The sequence below is a fragment of the Abramis brama genome (genome assembly GCF_963993115.1).
Source record: "Abramis brama genome assembly, chromosome: 18".
NCBI lineage: Eukaryota > Metazoa > Chordata > Actinopteri > Cypriniformes > Leuciscidae > Abramis > Abramis brama.
Genome location: NC_139980.1, coordinates 18,034,070 through 18,051,693, shown reverse-complemented (window position 1 = coordinate 18,051,693; position 17,624 = coordinate 18,034,070). Strand labels below are relative to the sequence as shown.

The 17,624-nt window shown below is 38.6% G+C and overlaps 2 protein-coding genes across 3 annotated transcripts in view; one reads left to right on the top strand and one right to left on the bottom strand.

The window, feature by feature from the left end:
- Positions 1-12,775, top strand: part of LOC311068086 (brain-enriched guanylate kinase-associated protein) — a 29,440-nt gene extending 16,665 nt beyond the window's left edge. The window contains exons 2-7 of one of the 2 annotated variants that reach the window (XM_084090302.1): positions 2,211-2,414; positions 4,403-4,564; positions 7,308-7,374; positions 8,191-8,298; positions 8,417-8,497; positions 10,235-12,775. In XM_084090302.1, the coding sequence (XP_083946428.1) occupies positions 2,317-2,414; positions 4,403-4,564; positions 7,308-7,374; positions 8,191-8,298; positions 8,417-8,497; positions 10,235-11,620 (1,902 nt within the window). In that variant the 5' untranslated portion in view covers positions 2,211-2,316 and the 3' untranslated portion in view covers positions 11,621-12,775. The remainder of the gene's footprint in view (positions 1-2,210; positions 2,415-4,402; positions 4,565-7,307; positions 7,375-8,190; positions 8,299-8,416; positions 8,498-10,234) is intronic. The other variant, XM_084090303.1, reaches the window with a different exon arrangement.
- A 181-nt stretch (positions 12,776-12,956) lies between these two features.
- rdh14b (retinol dehydrogenase 14b) lies at positions 12,957-17,143 on the bottom strand. Its single transcript, XM_084090304.1, has 2 exons — positions 16,727-17,143; positions 12,957-14,394 (listed from the first exon to the last, which is right to left on the bottom strand). The coding sequence occupies exons 1-2, from the start codon at positions 17,078-17,080 to the stop codon at positions 13,783-13,785; spliced, it is 966 nt and encodes a 321-aa protein (XP_083946430.1). The 5' UTR covers positions 17,081-17,143; the 3' UTR covers positions 12,957-13,782.
- Positions 17,144-17,624: the final 481 nt, after the last annotated feature.

The window sequence follows — 17,624 nt, the reverse complement described above, 5'->3', positions numbered from 1 at the left end:
AATATCTAATTTACTTATCAAAGATGCTGCAAAAAAAAAAAACCCTTGAGAAGAGATGTTTAGAAATTAGGTTAATAGAGCAATTTCTGGAGCACTTCACCAGGTGTCTACCGTGTGAGGGTGACAGTGGGAAAGAGAGTTTTGGAGGGACGTGACTTAAAAACAGCACATCATTGGCTACTTTAAGGCGTGCCCTTTTAATTCCCATTGTGCAATATATTGTATTTTGTTCTGAATAACAAGAAAACGAGTAGAAATGAATTGTTGCCATATGGCAACACCGTACCAATAAAGGGTTAAGCTAGTTGCCAAGGAAACATTTCTCATTTTCATTTAATTTAAGTTGAAGTAATTACTAATAAACAACTAATAACATAGCATAACTAACATAAACAACTAATAAAAATTACAAAAACTTACTAATGCAGATAATCTAAAAATAAAATCCAATCCAAAATATTAACAAGAACTCTGATAGTATGTCAATGATACTGAAATAGCATTGACTATTAGATACTGCCTGTGAAATTAAACCACTTCAAATGTCTGCAAACGTCTCGTTGTATCTTGTTACATAACTACACAGAAATTCTCATATTTTTCTAAATTAACTTTAACCAAGGTGATCAAATGCATGAAATAAATATTAATTAATGATCCCTAAATTAGATTGTAGTAAATACTTTTCAAATGTATACATGTAATGTAGTAAAGCGCTCACAATCACAAAATCCTAATCCCCATTGTGCACCCCAAAATCATTTTGCCCCACCACTTTTGGAGTATGATGCAACATTTGGTATCCACCAATTAAAATCATACCACAATGCAGTAAATTTCACATATTCTGTTATGTAAGTTCTTTTAGTTAAAACTGAATTTAATTATTCACTCATTGTTAAAACGTAATATTTTGCTGTGTCTCACATTTTGCATGTCTCCCTATTCCAGAAAAATGTATTCTTCCTTTAAAATGTGACAACAAATAATTAACATCATTTGGACCCTTTCTATTATATGACGGAATAATCTCATTCAATTTTCTAAAATTTTGCAGATATAGTAACTGCATTCACACAAGCTCAAATATTCAGCCATGTTACTAAAGTTATTGTAAGAAAAATTATCAAACAATTATTTTCTCCAATATACAGTATAAGTTTTGGTCCCCAAAGTAACTAGCATCTAATGAGTCATAGTTAAATTTAGGCAAACCCTGTTAACTATTTCCTTCCACATATTTTTACGTGCATTTGGGAATACATTACATAAAAAATAAAAAATAAAAAAAAAACGCTTGATGGAAATGCCAAAATGAGCAAAATTTCTAAAAATGCGGATCAATTGAGGCGGATCATTTCTTGTCAGTTAAGAAAACACGCTCATAAATTTCAAATAAATTCCATTTTTACTACAGATATTTTATGCTAAATTCCCAGGAATAAATTATTTTGTTCTCTTGAACACATGGGATGGAAACGGTGCTTTATTCGCAAATGTTTTATTTTCCAATTTTGCGCATAAGTTAAATCCGCAACTTTGGATGGAAACATAGCTATTGTATACCTGTTTTGTTTTCCATTATATATGTGTATGTGTGTTTATCATATATTCATTTAATGTTTATTGCAATGTTTAGAACAAAAACACCTTAATCAGAGTATTAAACTGTATTCAGGCATGTTTTGTTCATTTTGGGAATGGTAACCCAACTTTGGTAACAGGGTTGCAAAAAATTCTCATATAAGACCTCATATAAGTCCTTTTCTGAAATTTCAGCACCTCCTTTCAAACTTTTGAAGAGTTTCAGGCCTTGTTTCGAACCCTATTAGTGGAAAGTGTGGTATAAATATTCCCCAAGCTGCAGGGCTCCATAGATGAACTAGGCGGATCTACGTTCACAGAAGGTTGTGCATGTGAATGTACTTTTGATGAAGTCGCAAGCTGTCTCATCGCGTTCCTACATTAATTCATCTCGTTGCTCAGGAACGCACCTGTGACCCCCAGTCACACGAAACATCAGCGCAGTGACATCGGCCCAAAGAGGTTAATTACGCCTGTCGCTGCATGCTCATTCTCGCCGTGACAGTTTCACGCATGAAGCTTCAAGATGAACGGCAAATTTGATGACACTTTCTTAATTGCTGTGGCTATTATTTTGTAATATGATTGCAAGCGCCACCCCGGCACTCTCTTTGCTCTGTTGGCAGGATCTCCAGCGGTCTGTCAGGACTGCATGGGAAAGCTAACCTCAGACCCGAGCAGGAATAAGCCGAATCCCTGATAGGGAGCGGAGAATTTATACACAGAATCCTCATGAGAGGTTGCCTACTGCGAAAAACCATGAAAAAGATATATATTGGGAAAACGGCCCTTAAAACCCCTCGAAATGGTTGTAAACATCAGAAAAAGAGGTAAGATGCTCTCTCAACCCCGTCGTCCGCCCACCACAGTCATCCCATCAGCCATGTGCATCCGTCGAGTGCCCAACTCATAGTGCTGTGACAGATTGGTTCCACCCTCACCATCATGAGTGCTGTTGCTACAAGTGTTGGCCAATGAATGTGCTATTGTACACACTACATACAGTGCGATAATCATGCTCTCCAATCCACTTGTGACTATGGAAGTGTTATTGGTTTGCTAAATAGGGCTGTTTAAAGGAATTAGTAAACCAATACACAAACCAACATTTGTCCATATGTAGTGGGTAACAACAAATCATGCAGTGTCATATACAGACCACTGTAGATCTACTTACCTCCATCTTGTCTCCTTCATATGACAAATTCATATGAAGTAGAGTTCGGCTAGTTGTCACACTCTATGTCAGTAACTGGTTTTGAGTAAAAAATACAATGGCATATTTAGAAAAGGGTAGATTAGGGCAAGTTGTCACGTTTTTTTTTTTTTTTTAAATCCCCCTGAAAAATATACACTGGAGAAAACATTTGACAACTAGCTTGGTCTGCCGTTAATCTGTCTTTCAGTTATTTTGAGATCCTGTAATAATTTGGACAGTTTCAATATCTTTGCTAAATTTATTTTATATCTGTCTTTTGTACCTCCACATGTTAATCATAAGCTGGCTGGCAGATTCACTGTATGATAATGAAAGCTGATTTTTGCTGGAATCAGATAAGATTGCGCAATTTGCATTCCCATTCTGATTGGTTTATTTTCAGTGGTTAATTCACACCTACCACAAAGAAAATTTCAAATAGAAATACATATTTATACATTAAATGAGACATTGTAGGCTTATGTGAATATTGTTCACTTAAATTAGAATAGGGGTTTAAATGTTAAACATAAATCAAAATTGTATATCGTATATTGTATTTATGTTGGTTCTACAGTAGGCCTGGGATCGCAAATGTTAATGTTGCATGTGATTATGTGCAATTATTTGTAGAAATGTATTATTTACAGTGTGATTAATTTGTGCATTTTCTAACCACTCAACAACCCTAGTTTTTAATTTTTAATTTTATGACTTTTTTGTTTATTGTTAATTCACCAGCTCACTTGCAAAAAAAAAAAAAAAAAATTGTGAATCCCCCTGCTAAATGTGAATTCGGATTGTGGTAATAATATATATTATTACCACAGTGTTCTTTGTATTATGAATAACATGATATGAATATTGTAATTATTCATCATAATATTTTCATAGGCTACCAGCTTACTACATTTTATAAAGGGAATTTTCATTTTTAGTCTGGCTTAAGGCTCCCTGTGCGGTGTGTGTGTTCCGCTGTACATGTGGCCTGCTGAGAATAAGTGTGTGTGGTCTTGCATGTGTGCTCGCTTCCAAATTCATGTGTGTATTGATTGTCAGTACATTTATCTCTCAGGCGTGTTACATTCACTGCTTCAGACACGTGTTGTCTGACCGCCTGATCAAGCTTGGTTTGTGGCACGCCAGAGAAGTCATTATCGTTCACCACACATCTGTCCATCAATACAAACCCATTAAAAGCTGTCAGTGGTTTTCTTACGTATCGTAAAAAGCTGTGTTTGGCTCCATCCATCTCTCTCACCCCATCCGCTTGTGTGTTTGATCTATAAATAGATGAACATGGCATTGGTCATGTGACTAAGGATCAATGTGAGAAATGGGGAAAAAAGAGTGTTGGGCATTAAAAAGGTCATCAAAACACTCCTGACACAAGTGTGTTTGAGTTCAACTAAATGTGATTAGTGGGTTATATGACAGTTATTGATCACGTCAGTGACAATGAAGCGAAATACATTCGTAAATCTTGCCCAAACTGAGGTTTTGCTTCTTTTTTACATTCCCATTATTGATCCTGAATCTCTGCCTGGTCCATGTAGAAAGGATTCAGGGAGTATTTTTATCAGATTTTGTGAATGTAATCACATGCGCACCTCTATGTAGCTCTCTGCAGGAACAGAAGGAAGACCTGCGGAAGCGTCTCTCTTACACCACTCATAAGCTGGAGCTTTTAGAGCGTGAGTTTGACTCCACGAGGCAGTACCTGGAGACAGAGCTGCGCCGAGCCCAGGAGGAGCTCGACAAGTTCACCGACAAATTACGCCGGTAAGGAAAGTGTACACAATAGCATCTGGCTTTAAAACAGTGGGGCTGTTACCATCCACATATTATGGTAACTAACTGAACATGTTTTTCAAACAGGACAATGGACTTTAAACTTGGAAATTGTCTTCATCCTAACTAGCCTACTTTGTACTTCGTTGGTGATGGAAAATAACATACTTTTTAGTGTGTAGCAAAAGAACATGGCAGTATGTTAGCATCTATTTAAAGGGTTAGTTCACCCCAAAAATTACAATTCTGTCAGTAATTACTCACCCTCATGTTGTTCCAACCCCGTAAGAGCTTCGTTCATCTTCGGAACACAAATTAAGATATTTTTGATGAAATCTGAGATTAATCTCACTCCTCCATAGGCTTCTATGTGATTGAAACTTGCTGGCCCAGAAAAGTTATTAAAGAGATCGTTAATATAGTCCAAGTGACCACAGTGGCTCAATCTTAAGTATATCAAGCGACGAGAATACTTTTTGTGCGCAAAAAAACAACAAAAATAACGACTTTATTCCACTATTCATTTCCTTCTCTCTGGGTCTCGAGCTGGTTCACGTAGTGTTTTTGCGCAGCGCGTCTGTGTTTCACGTCACCACGTAGGCTCACTATTGGCCGACGCTGGTCGTGTGTGATGCGTGGCACAGACGCGCTGCGCAAAAACACTACGAGGCCCAGAGAGAAGGAAATGAATAGTGGAATAAAGTCGTTATTTTTATTGCGCACAAATAGTATTCTCGTCGCTTGATATACTTAAGATTGAGCCACTGTAGTCACTTGGATTATATTAACGATCTATTTAATAACTTGTCTGGGCCAGGAAGTTTCAATCACATAGAAGCCTATGGAGGAGTGAGACAACTCTCAGATTTCATCAAAGTTATCTTAATTTGTGTTCCGAAGATGAACGAATGTCTTACGGGGTTGTAACAACATGAGGGTGAGTAATTACTGCCAGAATTTTCATTTTTGGGTGAACTAACCCTTTAAATTCATCACTATACAAATGACTCAACTTTAAGGTTAATACTGTGGCATGAACATGTTTTCGTCTTTTATTATAAGTTTCTCTCACAGTATGGATTTATATTAGTCAGAACACAAAGCATACACGGTGTCTGAATATGCTATACTAAATAAAAAAAAACTATGTGAAATTAATAGTATATTAATTCATAGTATTCATAAAACATATAAAACAGTAATGTAACTGACACTGTAGGTTACGTGATAAAGCGCAGATGTAGTATGTCCGAATTTAATTCATATTACACACATTCATACAATATAGAACATCATTTTTAATGGTCATGAAGTTTATTCCTATACTAATATGATTTTGGATGCACCTATATATTTAAAAATCATTGTTTGATTGTTTATTAATAGAAAAAGTCACCAAAAAGTGAACTGAAACTGCTGAAAAGAATTTTGTGGTCATATTCTGTAGATAAAAATCAAAACGGAACTTTTTGGAGGTTGAAAGTCTGCTTATTTGGTCCTAAATGAATACAGGATGCCGCTGTAACAATGTCATACTTACAGTGAAACATGATGGCAGCACTGTGATTGTACAGAGATATTTTGCAGCCGTTGACCTGGATAACATGCTATCATTGAAGAAAGTATCATTTCTGCGACATACCAGACCATTCCTAAAAAGAAAGTCTGACTATTTGTGTGTGAGCTGAATATAAATCGTAATTGGTACTGCAGCAGGAAAATAATTCACACAGAATCCAACACCAATGCAGAATCAGGTGCGCATCTGAATGGCTAAAAACAAAATTAAGGTTATGGATTGCCCTATAGTCAAAGCCCTGACTTTAATCCAATAGAGATTACTTTTCACAGGGGACTTTATGAGTGTATTATAAAGGTGCATTCAGTATTTTTTTTATATTTATTCTCATTAAAAAGAAATAATAAACACTACTTAAAAAAAAAAAAAAAAAAAATCAGTAACGTAAAATTTATAAAAGCTGTTTTATTTTACACAGAGCAGGTCAACTCATTGGGGCCGCCATATTGAGATCACATGACCTGTCAAATACTACCTACACTAACACAAATAAGCAATCATGGCTGACTGCCAATTGCTCATTTATGCAATGTAATCAGTAAATCAAAATGTAAATCAAAATATTCTCTTACACTCAATTTTCTGTGAAATAGTTGAGAATACCATTTATCTCCAAATAGTGAATAACAGAAAATATCACTGACTTCTTCAGACCATGTACTTTTAAAAATTGCTTTTGGCAGGGGTTAGTGGACAATATTATTCAAAAAGAAACTTGCACAGATGCACACTTCGAAAATCCACTGGAAAACTACATCATCCAGACACCTTTGCCTTAATATTTCAAACATACTATGATTTGGGATGCACTATTTCTTACCTAGCGTACTATTTCGGATGAGTAGTAAGTGAATTGGGAGACTAAATGAAATTGTTTCACTTATGTGCTGTGCTGGCCAGTGCCAAGTGTGTAGGAGTCAGTTGTACAGTTATGGCTTGGCAATGTGTAAAATAAATGTTGTGAATTGATATTGCAACAGATACCATAACATAATGCGGAAGATGAACAGGTGCGCTGATGAGAGTTTTGGCAACCGACTTAAAAAATAAATAAAACCTTTATGTAACAGATGTGTCTAAGGAAATAAGGAAGGCGTAAGACCTTCTTGCGTGCAGGATTTGAAGAAAGACGTTTTGTTCATGTGTTTCCCACAGAATACAGAGCAGTTACTCAGCACTGCAGAGGATCAACCAGGACTTAGAGGATAAAATACACCGAAATGTGAGTGCACACATTGGCCACACTCTAAAAAAAGCACAAATTATTCAAGAGGTGTCTGGGCGCACTGCTTTTTGTTTTAATGTGCGAATGTTTTTGTCCGCATATGTGTTTACAAGTACTCATCCCCCTCTTTAAGCGTTTTCCTGTTTAAATGGGTTTTTGGATGAAAGTGTTTACATCGCTGTCCGCACTTCTGTCGATGTGTGTACGTGTTTTGTGGTGTGACATATTAGTGAATGTGTTAAATGTACAATAGCGCTGAATGCACTAAGAGTCTATTTGAATATCAATACACTGCCACTGGTGCGCCTGACATTAATTACAGTCCATTACAACAACCTGTCCGCCTTCACATGACAGTGTGATAGTGAGTCTATTATGCTCGCTGAATCTGCATCACAGCCTGTTTGTTAATTTGAAGTTCGAAACAATTAAATTATAATTAGCCTGCCTGCCGCAGTACATCCTATGACCAGTACATGTCTGTATTAGGATCCACCCTCAGGGTTTACTCCAAGTTTGTAATAGTAAACACTTTTTTTTTTAGCAACATATTGCATCAATGATGACCCTGAAGGTTATGGGTCCAAGTATGAAAAGAAAATTATATGAAAGCATCTGATATCAGCCTTCTATTGATGTTCCTTAAAAGTACGCTGATTAATTCCCATCTGCTGCAGGGTGACTTAACATGTGCACTGACTTCTCACTGTGTGAACTTGTCAATATTCCTACTGGTGGTCCATTAGGGCCTTTATCATTGCAAATGCATATCATAGAGTTGTTTTTTTCTGAAAATGTGCTCCTTTCATCCAGTCACAGCACCACGATGATGAGAAACGGGCTCTCAGCCGAGAAATCATCGTCCTGAACAATCATCTCATGGAAGCTAAGATGACCATTGAGAAACTGAGAGAGGATAATGTAAGAGAAATAATGACAATCTGATTTCTTTTACTCACGGAGGCTTAATGGAAGCCTTTTGGAGGACTGTGTATTTGCTTTGGATTATCTAATGTTCCTTTTCTACCACTCTCAATAGGACTTATACAGGAAGGACTGTAACCTGGCTGCACAGCTCTTGCAGTGCAATAAGTCACACTACAGAGCCCAGTTATCTGAGGTAAGTCAGCATGCATGCAATTTTAACAAAGAACAGCAGTTCTGAAACTACCTATAAGTGAAATGGTTTAGGCGGCAAAGCATACATGTGCTACAGTAAAAATTGAATATCTTCTGAAATATAATCGAATATGTCCATAACAATGATGAATAACAATAGAATGCAGTCTGTCAAAGTGCTGGATAATTGTTATTTATAGCATAACCTATGGTCTCTTGAGCCTATTTGCACATCCTCCACACAATACCTATTCCAAAAGATATTTCATCTAAATAAACCCAACCATTTAGTGCCATATTGTTTAACCTCTAACTCTGTTAGCTAAATGTTTTTGGACTGATATGAATGTAGCAAATCAAGTAGCAGGATTCTTTTTATTTAGTGGGATATACTGGTATTTAGGTCAAACTATAGTAAATCAAGTCCTCGTTTAAAAAAATATTGAGGTTCTGTCCCAATTAAGAATGAGGGACTATTCTGGAAGGGCAAACGTGGGAGGAAGTTTAAATAATAATAGTGTGTGCCAATAAACTTGGCATTTTATTCATCGAATTTGCTCCATGCCTCATATGCCAGTCCCACGATGTCTAGAACAGAGACTTATGTTGGCATGCTGCCTGCTTTAAAAACCTGTTCATACTTGGCAGATGTACCTGAATGGAAACATCAATGTGTCTGTAACAACGTGTTCAGGGAATTCAGCCTTGAATATTGTTTTATATGAGAATGTCAAAGAATTGGCACTAAGCATTCGTTAAAATAGTCAGTTGGACATAGCTGAAGGTGTCACATGGTTATGAGAGTTTCTGTTTAACCACAGAGAAATTTCTTTAAAAGCTGCTCAAAAGCCTTAAAAGCAAGAATACTCAGAAGGTCAATACAGGTGAAACTCAAAAAATTAGAATATCGTGCAAAAGTTTGTGCATTTCAGTAATTCAAATTAAAAGGTGAAACTAATATATTTAGCATATATAACTATATACATATGCATAATTATACTTTTTAGAGGGCCGACATTTCTGTATTTAAAATCCTTTTTTTTTATTGATTTCATGTAATATTCTAATTTTCTGAGATTTTGATTTTGGGGTTTTCATAAGCTGTAAGCCATAATCATCAAAATTATAACTTTTGCACGATATTCTAATTTTTTGAGTTTCACCTGTAGATGTCGTATAATAAATCGGATTTGTTGAACCAAGACCAACCCTCTTGGTTTAAAAAGGACTCAAATTTTTGCTTTGTCTTGGCTCCTCTTATCATGCTTATATAATTAGCCATGTTCTGTTAGGTAATTAGCTGCAATTTACTTTCTTCTTGTTGCTATGGTGAATGAACTGAGGTAAGAAAAAAAAGAAAGAAAAAGAGTTGTGATATTGATGCCTCTGTGTGTAGTGTCAGTGGCAATGAAATCTGTGGTTCTTCCCCCTGGCCAATTTTTGCTAAATGAAAAACTAAAAACCATGCACTTACGTAGACCATTAGTACAGATTTGAAGTCTTAATATCTTTGGCTGTCTGCTTTGCAAATGTACTTCCATTTCCAGCTCCATTCACCAATCTTGTATGTTTCTTACATCCTCTTAAGGATATTGACCTGATCTGAGCTATTATTTCCCTTTTATCTCTGCTTGATAGGTTTCCATAACAGCCTACACTTTTCTCTTTGTATGTGAATCTCTCAACTCTTATTGTTCATTGGGTACATCTAATGGAAATCTGTTTCACTCTCTCTCAGTTGCCTGCAGAGTTTCAGGAGCGTGTGAGCTTGCACATGGAGGGTTCTTCCCTCTGCCACTCCCCATATGCCGACACAGTGCCTGCCTCTGTCATTGCTAAGGTCCTGGAGAAACCAGATGAGGTCTGCAGCAGTCAAGCCTCTCGCTCACCTAGCCCACAACCCCAGGAACGCCAGGGCTTCCTTGTGGGCACCAGCCTTGTGGGTAGCACTGAGCGCCTCGGCCTCCGAGCTACTTACAAGTCAGATCTGTACAGCAGTGATACAGCACTTTATTGCCCTGACGAACGGAGACGAGAGCGCAGACCCAGCATGGACCTCCATGGACAGCGGAAGGTTTATGAACCCCAGAACTCCACTGATAGCAACCCAGAAGATGGATCCATGGCCCTGCAGCCTGGCTTCTCGCAGGACCACTTCAGGAAGTTTACAACCTCTCTGGGAGGCGGCTCCAGCTCTTACTCCAGCTTTAGTGCAGGAGGGTCAGAAGACAAGGGTCAGGATCCTCCGAGCAGTGCTGCATCTTCTCCTCGCCACCCTGCCCTTTACATGGAATGGAGGGATGGGGCTGAATATGAGCACAAAAGCGACTCTTCCTGGGAGAGGGAGAGTCCAAGCGCCTTCACAAAGGCCCATGCTTTCCAACCACCTGAGGCAAGCCACCATCAGAATGGTAGCTCACCCATCTACAGCAGAACAATGTCCTCCTGTTACAGTGAACCTTACGAGCCCCTACCAACTTCCACCTCACCCAGCATCACCTATGGTGACAGTCGCCGTGGAAGTGCTTTTGCTCCTGAGGAAGAAGAGCTGATTGGTCGGTGGAGGCAACTGAGTGTGGAGGATCTGAGTGCCCACTCATACCGCAGTCCCGGGCGGGCCTCACCTTACAGCTTCTCTGAGCAGCACTTCTCTGTCCGGCCTGCAAAAATCCGCCTTGGCCCTCTCTACAGTAGCTTCCAGGAGGGTACTGATGTATATCACCATCATGCTGGGGTACTAGACCCCTTCTCCAGCCCCAGCCCTGACTGCAGCCCAGGCCTACGGCAGCAGCAAAGCCAGCCTCACCTGTACCACTCCAAGGAGGATAGCCAAGAGTCCGAGCAAAGCCTATACAGCCCCAAGGACGGTGTGGTGGCAGCTGGGGGACAGGCAACAGAGTACGTTGACGTAAGTCCCAACAGTTCAAATGAGTCACTGGACCATGGATCTCTGGAAATGGCTGCAGAGCTGCAGCATTATCAACCCGAGAGGCACAGCGTGTCCCCTCAGGGAACCACCCCACCACCTCCTCCACAACAACCGTACCAAAAATTTGGCACACTAGGGCTGTCACGCAAGGACAGTCTCACCAAGGCACAGCTCTATGGTACTCTACTAAACTAAGAGTAGGGTTTCCTGATTAATCCTCTTTTACAGCTCTGTGGGACTCTACTAAGAGCAGGGTTTCCTGGTTACCTGCTTTTGTCAGTAGGATTTGAATGTTAAGCTACAGTTTGAGCCAAACACATGATGGGATTTTCTGTTGAATATTTTCAGTCCATCTGCTCTCTTATCTTTTTTCTCTCTATTTCTGTATCTGTTACAGTGTTTTCTAAACATCGAACACAACCGGCTCATGTTTCTACAGTTGATATGAAGCTCTAACACTCAGCACTATTTGTATAGCCTATTTTGAAAGTTTATTAATGGTTCTGTGTGGTTTGTGAGAAAGTATTTAAGTGCATTAGGTGCATTATGGATTTTTGGAAACTTGTCTTCAGAGAGAGATTATCTTTGTTTTACCAAAAGCCTTCTGGGCTCAAAAAGGGTTTGTGAATGGATGGACAGCACATGCTTTGTAAAAAGAAATGCTAATTTTGACAAGAAATTCGATCTTTTATTATATAATTTATGAATAGCTGTATTTATTAAGTATGCTATATCTATAATTGTTTAATAAATGTAACACTATGGAGAGATTGAACAATCTATATAATTGTAAATTATTTTTATTGCTATAAATAAGGCAATCGGCACAATTATACACGCTGCAAACAATTAAAAATGCCTCAAACGAGTTAAGTCATAAAAACAATTTGAGAATTAACTGACTGATATTGACGGATCGTTTCAGATTTGTGAACAAGACTTTGTGAAAATAATTTTGAGAATAACTCAGCATGGAATCATAATACCCCTAAGTCAGCCCGTCAAGATTAAGTCTTAACCAAAGTGAATTTCTTTTCCAAATGGATCTGATACTACTCAAATCTATTGCTTCATCAAGTAAGTACAATATCTTGAAAGCACTGGGCATTTTTTTTAATTCCTGATGTGTTTTGTTGGGCAATGGAATTTCTGAGGTGATAGTTCTTTTTGATGTTTTCTCTCCTTTCTTCCTCAGTGCTGTAAGCCCCCTCCCTCAGGCCCTCTCTACCTCACGATTCAATCCCTCTCTTCTTTCTTAATCAGCTGGGATCCTGTGTCAGTTGACACAATGATGCATGACTCTGTTTCTTCTGTTTTGCTTTCTATATCTAATAAAGCACAATAGTTGCACCATGTCTGCCTCTTTAACTCCCTTTTGTTTCCTGCTCTGCTCCTGTCGGAGAGTGAGGCTGCTGCTGAGGTGTATTGGGGACTTAGAGTTCTGTTTCATACATGAAATGTTTCCTTGTACAGTGTGAATGACAGCATACAAAGGAAGGACCTTGGTCCTCCTCCACAAACGAGCAACTACTTTTGCAGCATTCAATTTATTCAGTCTTTACAGTATAACAGAAGCCCTGCATTTACACTCAAAACATTCATGTTAGTGTGTATGATTAAGGACTGTAGCCAGTAAAATCCCTACAGCTCCACGGTGAAAGAAATTTATCTAATAATGGCTAATGCACAGTAGTAAATAGAGGATGTAATGAAGTTTAAACAGCCATTACTCTGGTTCATTTTTTTTATTTGAGTAGTGACACCACCCTACAGTATCTGCAGAGCCACAGCCTACGCATTTCCTTTTTTATTCCGTTTGGACACTGGGATGTCACAAACATTTTCAAATACATCTTGAAATAAGTCACAGGGTGGGAGTTGCTGGGTATACTATACAGCATTATGAAAAGATTATATTCAGAGAGGCTAAAGTGTCGCTATTTCACTTCATAGACGAACAAGTCTGTAAAATTAATTGCAGAACAACATTCAAAAATCTTTAATCTATGTCGAGAGATATGCAATAAGTGTTCATGTTATTCTGTATTCATCTTAGCTCTGAGCCATATGTTTCTTGGGCACGTTGCTCCTGTCATTTGTATTCAAGGGATATGTTGGACTCAGTACTTTCAGGCTCTCATTCACAGAGAAGAGTGAGTCACAAGCCGGAGGCCATCTCTGAAAACACTGCAGCAAAGATATGGGGAACAGATGGACATTTTAATTTCCTGTCTCTTATCCAGTAAGTCCCTCAGGTACTTGGCCAAAAACACACACCAAAAAATCCATTGCACTAATGTTTCGAGGTTTGAAATTGCCACATTTATGAAAGGCAGTTCTGCTTCTTCCCTTCACCTTCAACGGCCCACCATGCTTTCACTCAGGTCCCAAAGCCGCTTGGCTGTATGGTCATCTGTGGCTTTGGAAAGCAATTGTTCTTCTTTGCAATTAGCAAAGCATTTTCCAGACACACCCTCAACTTCAGGCGAGCATGCCAGGTATAGTGGGGTCTGAGCACCCTCCAGTGGGCTTTTGAAGAACAACCAAGAGACCAGGAAGAAAAGAGGCTTAATCAGCAGGGGTATGTTGACGTGTCGGCCCAATCTGGTCCTTACGATACCCGGAGTGAGGGCATTTATGGTGACCCCAGTACCATCCAGCCTGCTGGCCAGCTCACGAGTGAAAAGTAGGTTGGCAAGCTTGCTCTGGCTGTAGCAAAAAGCCTTGTTGTAATTATCTTCACTGTTCAAGTCCTCAAAGTTGATGCTGCCATACTTGTAGAGTTTGGAGGAAACCACAACGATACGGCTGGGAGCCGACTGCTTCAGGAGGTCAAGCAGGAGATGTGTCAGAAGGAAGTGACCTAGGTGGTTCACTCCCAGCTGCATTTCATAACCCTCTTCTGTCCTACTGTAGGGGCACTGGTAGAGACCAGCGTTGTTGATAAGAACATCAATCCTTGGCTCCTCCTAATATTGTAACACAATCAGGTTTAGAAATTTTAGTTCATACACATCCAATCACACTTTATATAAATGCACTTTGTATAAATGCAATACAGAAAATAAACATATGAAAAATGATTAATACATACAGCTGTTTACCTTGGTTGAAATTTAAAAATACTGACAGATTGTGATACCCTTCAGTTTTCCGGCAGACTGTTTCTGAGGCAAGAATCAAGGATGGTGAAAACATTAACCTCAAGGAGGCTGTCTGAGGACTACAGGGATCAACTTGGCACATCTAAGGCACTGTTTACACCTGGTATCAAGATGCGTTTTGGTCGATCAGATCTCAAGTAGACGAGGGAGACACATACCCGTTTACACCTGGTGTTTTAATCTGTCTCTTTTGTCCACTTTCAACCACTTCTATCCTGATTACTTGGATGGGAGGGTCTATGAGCGGATAAATGTATGAACCTTTTTCAGATCTTTCGATCTAATGGACAAAATCAGGGCAATTTAGATATGAACACAACGGGAGAAGACAGAAAAACATACGGAGAGCAGTAGCTTTAGTTTCTGCTTTGACAGCCGCTAAGATGACGCCAAATGCTGTGAATGCGTGTTCATGCATTAGGTCAGTAGGCGGAGAGTAGGTGGACTTTTGCAGATGTTTTAACGTATTTGATCACATGAGCGTCTAGTACACAACGAAAGCAATCCGAAAGCATTGTGTTTTTGACTACCTCTGGAAGTGGTCGAAAGTGGACAAGCTCAAAACGCTTTAGACCCAGTTTACATTTGTATTTAGCGTCGTCCACTTGTGATCCGATCGACGAAAATGCATCTTAATACCAGTTGTAAACAGGGCCTAAGAGGGAAAATGCTATTCTATTTTCAGAATTTTGCGTGTCTAGGCATGTACGCACTGCAGAACATGGAATTAGAATGGCTTTATTTAAATATCTTAATAAATACACATGCTTTAAAGAGGTCATGAATTGAGAAATCAAACTTTCCTTGATCTTTTGACATATAAGAGGTTATTGTACTATAAAAATATCCTATAAGTTTCAAATCTCATAACTTCCTTGTTAGTCTAAAAACAGCTTTTATTGACACAAAGCTCCCAAAATGACTCGTTTTGTATTTTGTCTCAGTGTGATGAAAGACCGCCTCTGCAGAAGATCAACTCCTACTTCTAGCCAACATCTTTGCTTTTTTAGCCCCGCCCACCAATTCACGGATGTCATGTCAATTCACAGGATCGAGCAACAGAACGATAGAGATGCCTATGAGGATTACAAGACGTTTTGAAGGGCCTTCCTTGAAGTGCCTTTTAATATGCAAATCTGCTATCCAATCATATCAATGGGCATTTACTTCCAAGTCTTGAATGCAGCACGCCTATCAAATAGAGGGTCAAAAACAGGATAAAAAATAGCCTATTACTTCTAAATTAGGATGTTTTTAAGTCAAATTATAAGTGGACCTCAGAGAACATTTTAAAGAAAGAAAGAAAAAAAAAGATTCATGACCCCTTTAATAAACCTACATACACAGGACATCAGGGCTAGTTATTACATTAACTGTATCCTGTATGTCATCTAAAAGGTGTTGATCCAAAGTAAAACCATGCTGACATGCATTATATAAAATAGGTCACATATGTTTTAAATGTTGTAATTTCATGCAATTCATTAATTACAATTTCTTTTGGTCAAAATAATGGTTTGACAGTTTTATGCATTTCATGTTATTTTTGTTGTTGTTAAATTTCACTGAAAACTAATAAAACTTTAAATGGTCTAAACTGAAGCCCATTTAGTGTCAATAAAATGAAGAAAGATTTTTTTTTTTCATAGCCAATTATGGTGGATATATTCAACTAACCTAGGTGCCATTTATGAACACAATATGTATCAAGGTAACAGAATACCAGTTACTATGCTGCTGCTATTTTATCATAATAATATATGATATTAATAATAATAATAATAATAATAATATGCAGTCCCTTTAATATGTCCTTGTAAGAAGCAATGATGATAGTGGGATAATACCACAGTTTAATTGAGCTAATAATTGTAGAAACAATTGTAGTGATATATATCATATTTCAGGAGACTGGATAGCTAGGATTTCTACACACATGCTCTCTCTGCTTGACCTTTACTTACACAACATGTAAGCACTCCTCATGGCTGATATGGACTAATTCAGCCATTTTCTCAATATATTTTGCACGGTTTGTGCTATTTCTGCATTAATTAATACTTTATGGTGCAGTAGCCTAATGTAAATGCAACACAGTTTCAGGGACTGAAAGAGAAGGCGAAAAATGTAAACAAACCCTGATAACTTCCTCGCAGAAGCTGCGCACGGAATGGAGCGACGCGAGGTCCAAGTGTTTGATCACGATCTCTCCCTGATTCGGACCGGCCTGTTTCTTGATGTCCTGGGCCGCCTCCTCAGCCCTCTGCCTGTCCCGACAGGCCATGATCACACGGGCCTGCAGCTTCAGCAGCTCCGCTGCCGTCGCCTTCCCGATGCCGCAGTTCGCCCCAGTCACTATCACAGTCTTTCCGCGCATCAGAGCCGATGGGTAAGTCAGTAGTTTCAGCGCTTTCCGCCTGAAGAATATTCTCCGGGCAATGAAGAGAACTCCACCGCCAAGGACAGCGGCTAAAACGACCGCTGCCGACATCAGTGCAGTGCAGGAATACCAGTGTTGAATGACAGCGTGTACGCGTGATAGCCGTGCACCACATTACCCAGAATGCACTGCTTTGTTATGGTAAATATAGGCAAATATTTCCTATTTCTTTTTAGGTTTACAGTTCAAGCCTAGTTTATTACTCGGCATAGCCTACAGCATGCATATACCTACATTTATAATATTTTATGTATAATAATAATATAATCAATAATTTTATATTTTAGATCATTTATTTAAAAAAAGTTCCAAACAATTGTTTGTTTGAGTGTTTGCAGCGGTGAAAATTCATCTATCCACACTCCAAACCGCTTGTTTTTTTTATGTAGGGTCGCCGTCGCAGGGATTGATGTAAAAATATTCAAATTAAATTTGACAACATTCAACATACTGTAAAATAAATTAAAAATGTGTCTAGACCTGTAATATGCAAGCCCAAGTAAATTTTGGTTACGAATGTTGTGAGATTAAATGTTTTTGAGGTATCCATAGCACTCATTAATGGTTTGTTTTAGCCTTCAATGACTTGTGGCAG